Source organism: Setaria italica, chromosome IV, assembly GCF_000263155.2.
Source record: "Setaria italica strain Yugu1 chromosome IV, Setaria_italica_v2.0, whole genome shotgun sequence".
Lineage (NCBI taxonomy): Eukaryota > Viridiplantae > Streptophyta > Magnoliopsida > Poales > Poaceae > Setaria > Setaria italica.
Genome location: NC_028453.1, coordinates 33,918,073 through 33,923,276, shown reverse-complemented (window position 1 = coordinate 33,923,276; position 5,204 = coordinate 33,918,073). Strand labels below are relative to the sequence as shown.

Below are 5,204 nucleotides of genomic sequence, written 5' to 3'. Positions count from 1 at the left end.
CTGGCGGCGGATTTTCATTTTTTAAATTTGAACACCCTTTAGTACTGGTTATTTCAACCCGTACTAAAGGGACCCCTCTCTAGTACCGGATGGCTAGTACCGGTTGCACAACTGGTACTAGAGGGGGGTTTCGGCCCGGTACTAGAGCTGTTTTTTCTAGTAGTGTGTGTCTCAACAGCAAATGCAAGGGACTTTTCTGGATGAGAAGTATTTCACTGGACGGGTATAGGTCTTCATTGGTCACGTACCCTGTTCCAAAAAGCTTACTTGGATAGTATGCTACAGTTTAAGTTTTTAGTCCTGGGGCCTCAGATTCGTTTTATATTTACAGAGAGATAGGATTTCACATGCCGAGACATGCTGGGGGCAGAGTTCTAAGCTAATGATTCCAGTTCCGATTTAGACAGTAGACACCCCAGAAAAGTTTGCACTTTACTTTCGTTTCTTGTTTTATGCTGTCATGCTGATATGTTGAAATTAGTACTGATATATGCTTCTGTGTGGTATGGTCATGGACACAATATTACATGCTTTTATTTGGAGTGTTTACTTAATGGGTTCCATGCTATCATATAGTCTTTCTATTTATATGAAGAAGTATGGTCTTAATTTCTGGAGTGCTTATCCTAAAGCTGTAATTTCACATCATCACAGAAGGATATGCAGAATATTTCTTCTTAAATTGAAACAACATTGATTCCTAGATATGTAACGGTCAGGTTGAGTTTATGGTAGTAACTTGTTGGCATGGTGATGCAGCAGAAGCATATCTTTGATCAAAAATATTTTCTTACTAGGTGTGCTCTAGAGCTAAATTCTAAAATCTATATTGTGAACATCATGTCTTCTACTGAGAGCTCATATCAGCCCATCAGCTGCCAGTGTTCGCTAGAACTGTAAAGCTATTATCCAATAGCTCTGATTGCGTTCTCTTTTATCTGTGCATTCTCTAGGCCGTGACAAAATCAGAACCTCCAGAAAAGGCATTAAGTAGTGATGCACAACCAACTCAAGTTATTACTGAGCTCCGAAGGAGCTATACTAGTAAATTGGAAGAGGTATGCTTCTATGGAAACATAATTTTTTTTAATTTGTGTTAATTCTGATTCTTTACTCAACATGCATTTTTGCATTTTCTGTGCATCTTTCAGTCAGAGAAGCGGAAACAGGAATTGTTAGCTCAATTGGCCGCAGAAGAACAACATGGTCATGAGCTCACAAAAATAGTTAGAGAACTGCTACCTACTCCTAAGAAGACTGCAAATCTCCAAAGGCAGCCGCGGCACAGAAGGGTAAGCTTGCTTGGTTGCCGTTGTTTCCAGTTACTACCCACAGATTAAAAATTTGATGTGAATTTTCTTCCAGAGGAGCAATGATAGATCAAAGGTGTCAAAACGACTTACTGAAGAGGCCGAGCAATACTTTGAAGATTTCCTATCAAACGTTGAAGACACCGACTTTTCATCTTTTGATGGAGAAAGAAGTGACACAAGTTCAACAAGGAAAGATGTGTTACATCATGCTATGATGGAAACTCCAGTGGCTCTCCCGAAAGTTGCTTCACCTGCTGAGGCAGATGGCGTTGTCCTTCCTTGGCTGCAATGGGAAACTGCCAATGATCTTCAAACCTCCCCATGCAAAACCAAGGCTGAGGTAACGATGACACCATTTTCTATAGAAGCAGTAATATGTTTCTTATTCTTAAAATGTAGAATATTACACATTACTCTTAAATGGAAAGGATGTTTTGTGAAATGGCTGAGCTAATATTTTCAACATTAATGCCACCAACATGTTACCTTTTCTCTGATTGCATGGCGAATTGATCATTTTCAGGGAGAAAGCATGGCATGCAGCACTAGCAATCAGACTGTGAGCAGCCGTGGGAGCTGGAGCCCTGGAGACTACTCCACTTCAACTGCCTCTAAAGATAAACTGCTGGCCAGGTTTGAGGAGGTCGGGATTCGCCAAAGCAGCTGCCCTCATTTTGCTGGAACCTCGTCATTTCACATTGACGACTATCTGCATCTGCGGCAGAGTGAGGACCTCCTCTTTGAGAAGTGGAGGCAGAAGCAAAGAATCGAGTCTGGCGGCCTGTTCCTGTGCAGTAGACCGACAATATTGTAGATTATGGCCAATTATTTATCGGCCTGGTCCTGGCAGGATGAGTGTAGTAGTGTACCTAATTTGGTAGGCAATGGGTTTGAGTTAGGCCAATAAATGTGCAGGTTTACATTTGGTTGCCATGTTAGTTCATAACTTCATACACTTCCATTTTTGTACGTCGGCGATGTTTCAACCAGAACAGATTATGTTTCCTTGGGACTGTAAATTTCTTCATCGCTCCATCCCTATGAACTTGCAAGAGATTCGTGTTAGCAACCAAAATTGCTCTGTCCTTCCCAAAAAGCATTGCCTCTGGATCTTTTCCGATCAAGATCAGAAACCCTATATGTATTGTTCTTATGTTCTGCTGTGGGTCATTGGTTCTTGTCACCCTTAAACTTCTCTGTTTGGTACCCAGATAAATACAAATTCGGCTGGTGGGTAGAAAAACCGCCTACGAACACTGGTTTCACCTTATAAGACTACTGCACTGTTTCTAGCAGGCTTATTTTTCTATTCGTTTTTTTTATTCCAATGTATACGTATTAATGTTTATCGAGCTATGATCTTATAAATTTGTACATGCTTCAATATTTTCTAAAAACTTGAATAACAATATGTAAAACTTAGGTTGATGTTTCAAATGAACCTATTTAACATTGTATGTTGAAACAGTACATCGCGAATGGCATATTATTTTGTTGCATTTATTCTAAACACCTTAAAATGGAATTTGAAAACGGACTCACAGTTTGAGAGAAGATACACTTCAAGTTTGAGATCCAAAATAATTTATCTCTCACCTATCACCTACAATCAAGTTGTTTATCAGTTTATGCCATGTATATGTATCGCTGGTTTGTTATTTCACCTCATTTTCGCTATGTTTCTACTACTATTGCGCTAATCTCAAATATTAGATGACATGTAAACTAAAATCTTTGGAAAGATTAATAGGATTCCCGCGGGTGCTGATATCTGTTTCTAAAAATGTTGAATCTAACTATTTGTAAATATTGATATATTTTTCAGAAATGTTGGATTTAGTCTTGTGAAATGTTGAACCGACATCTCTGATATGGATTTAATGGGCTTAAAGCTTCCACTAGCCGTGTGCATGGGCGAAAAAAATCTTGGCCAAGTGTTACTCCGTCGCGGCCACACGCCACAAGTCCTCAGGGCCCTCGCTCGCCCCTTATCCCATCGTACCCGCCACACGGCGCGCCACCAGTGGCGCCGCGGATGCGCCTCATCTCCCCGGCGGCCACCGCGCGCGGTTTAGATTTCCCTGGGCCCCCCTCGCGGTACCGTCACATATTTTTGGCGCCTCTTCTTCTGCGCCCCTCTCCTCCCGAACCGCAGATACCACAGAGAGTCGGCAGCTGAACACAAGCAACAAGCAAGGGATCCATGGCGGCTCAGGCTCTCCTCTCCGGCCGGCAGCTGCTCGGCCGCCCCGTGCAAGCCGTCTCCCGGTCGTCCGCGAGGAAGGCGCCCTTCGTCGTCAGGGCCAGCTCCAGCCCTCCGGCCAAGGTCTGCGCGGACCTGCTCTCGCTGCACCTCTTACTTGCCGAGCTCATCGTCTAAAACGAGCTACTGATCATGGATGAATCTTCTTTCTTGCAGCAAGGCGCTGACAGGCAGCTGTGGTTCGCGTCCAAGCAATCCCTCTCCTACCTCGATGGCACGTACGTACTGCTAGCTCCATGCCTCCATGAATGTTCTTGCAGTTACTATATACTGATCCGATCTTGGACGATGCCGTCGTCGTCGCAGGCTGCCCGGCGACTACGGTTTCGACCCGCTGGGCCTCTCCGACCCGGAGGGCACCGGCGGCTTCATCGAGCCCAAGTGGCTGGCCTACGGGGAGGTGATCAACGGGCGCTTCGCCATGCTGGGCGCTGCGGGCGCCATCGCTCCGGAGGTCTTCGGCAAGCTGGGCCTCATCCCGCCGGAGACGGCGCTGCCGTGGTTCAAGACGGGGGTCATCCCGCCGGCGGGCACCTACAACTACTGGGCCGACTCCTACACGCTCTTCGTCTTCAACATGGCGCTCATGGGCTTCGCCGAGCACCGCCGCCTCCAGGACTGGTACAACCCGGGCTCCATGGGCAAGCAGTACTTCCTCGGCCTCGAGAAGTTCCTCGCCGGCTCCGGCGACCCGTCCTACCCCGGCGGCCCGCTCTTCAACCCGCTCGGGTTCGGAAAGACCGAGAAGGAGATGAAGGAGCTCAAGCTCAAGGAGATCAAGAACGGCAGGCTCGCCATGCTCGCCATCCTCGGGTACTTCATCCAGGGGCTCGTCACCGGCGTCGGCCCCTTCCAGAACCTGCTCGACCACCTCGCCGACCCCGTCAACAACAACGTCCTCACCAGCCTCAAGTTCCACTAGAGCATTGCTGCCTGTTGTGTTGTAGTGGAAGCGAGACGTGATGTGTGCATGATTCATGGCCTACTCGCTGCTTATAACAAATTAGTAATCGATCCTGTTAATTGAGACCAGAAATTGTATCACACATGGTAAATCATTGTACAATTCCGACCGACTCTAGTGTTATATATATGGTGAGCGAACGTGTTATTTCATCTTACCATGGGTACATTGTGTTTTAAGAACAAATTCTTTTGAGAGGAATTTTTTTTCTTCTCAAGATGCAGGAACAACCTACCTTAGTCTTCAATAGAAATCAAGAAAAAGAAAAATCTCAACGTAAAGGAAAGACATTCAGTTAAAATATGTATAGTTTTCTGAAGAATGACATTAACATGTGGTCTAGATTTTGAAGAGATACGTCCACCATGCATTTTGGTGCCCTTCTTCAAGATTCTTGCAAAATTCAGACACAGAAAAAAAGTTCAAGGATATTCATTCTCCCATATTGTTCCCCATCCCCATCCAGAATTCCAGAAACCACCCAAATCCCAACAACGACCATAGCGCTACCAACCTTACTCTACAGAAATAAATAAAATATTGTTATAACACGAGGAAATAGAGGAAATGGATCACTTTCTCATTCTTTTTTTTTACTCGCATGCAGTTTCTTTTCCTTTATATAGGGCAATAAATATTGAGCATTCATTTGTTAGTTGAAATG

General features: G+C 44.9%; 2 protein-coding genes across 2 annotated transcripts in view; both read left to right on the top strand.

The window, feature by feature from the left end:
- The window catches only part of LOC101783368 (serine/arginine repetitive matrix protein 2), a 5,977-nt gene extending 3,568 nt beyond the window's left edge, over positions 1 to 2,409 (top strand). Inside the window, exons 5-8 of the mRNA XM_004965850.4 lie at positions 954 to 1,058; positions 1,152 to 1,292; positions 1,366 to 1,653; positions 1,837 to 2,409. Of these exons, the coding sequence (XP_004965907.1) occupies positions 954 to 1,058; positions 1,152 to 1,292; positions 1,366 to 1,653; positions 1,837 to 2,127 (825 nt within the window). The 3' untranslated portion in view covers positions 2,128 to 2,409. The remainder of the gene's footprint in view (positions 1 to 953; positions 1,059 to 1,151; positions 1,293 to 1,365; positions 1,654 to 1,836) is intronic.
- Positions 2,410 to 3,415: 1,006 nt separating this feature from the next.
- Positions 3,416 to 4,697, top strand: LOC101782960 (chlorophyll a-b binding protein 8, chloroplastic). The gene is made up of 3 exons (XM_004965849.4): positions 3,416 to 3,639; positions 3,733 to 3,794; positions 3,883 to 4,697. The coding sequence occupies exons 1-3, from the start codon at positions 3,517 to 3,519 to the stop codon at positions 4,496 to 4,498; spliced, it is 801 nt and encodes a 266-aa protein (XP_004965906.1). The 5' UTR covers positions 3,416 to 3,516; the 3' UTR covers positions 4,499 to 4,697.
- Positions 4,698 to 5,204: the final 507 nt, after the last annotated feature.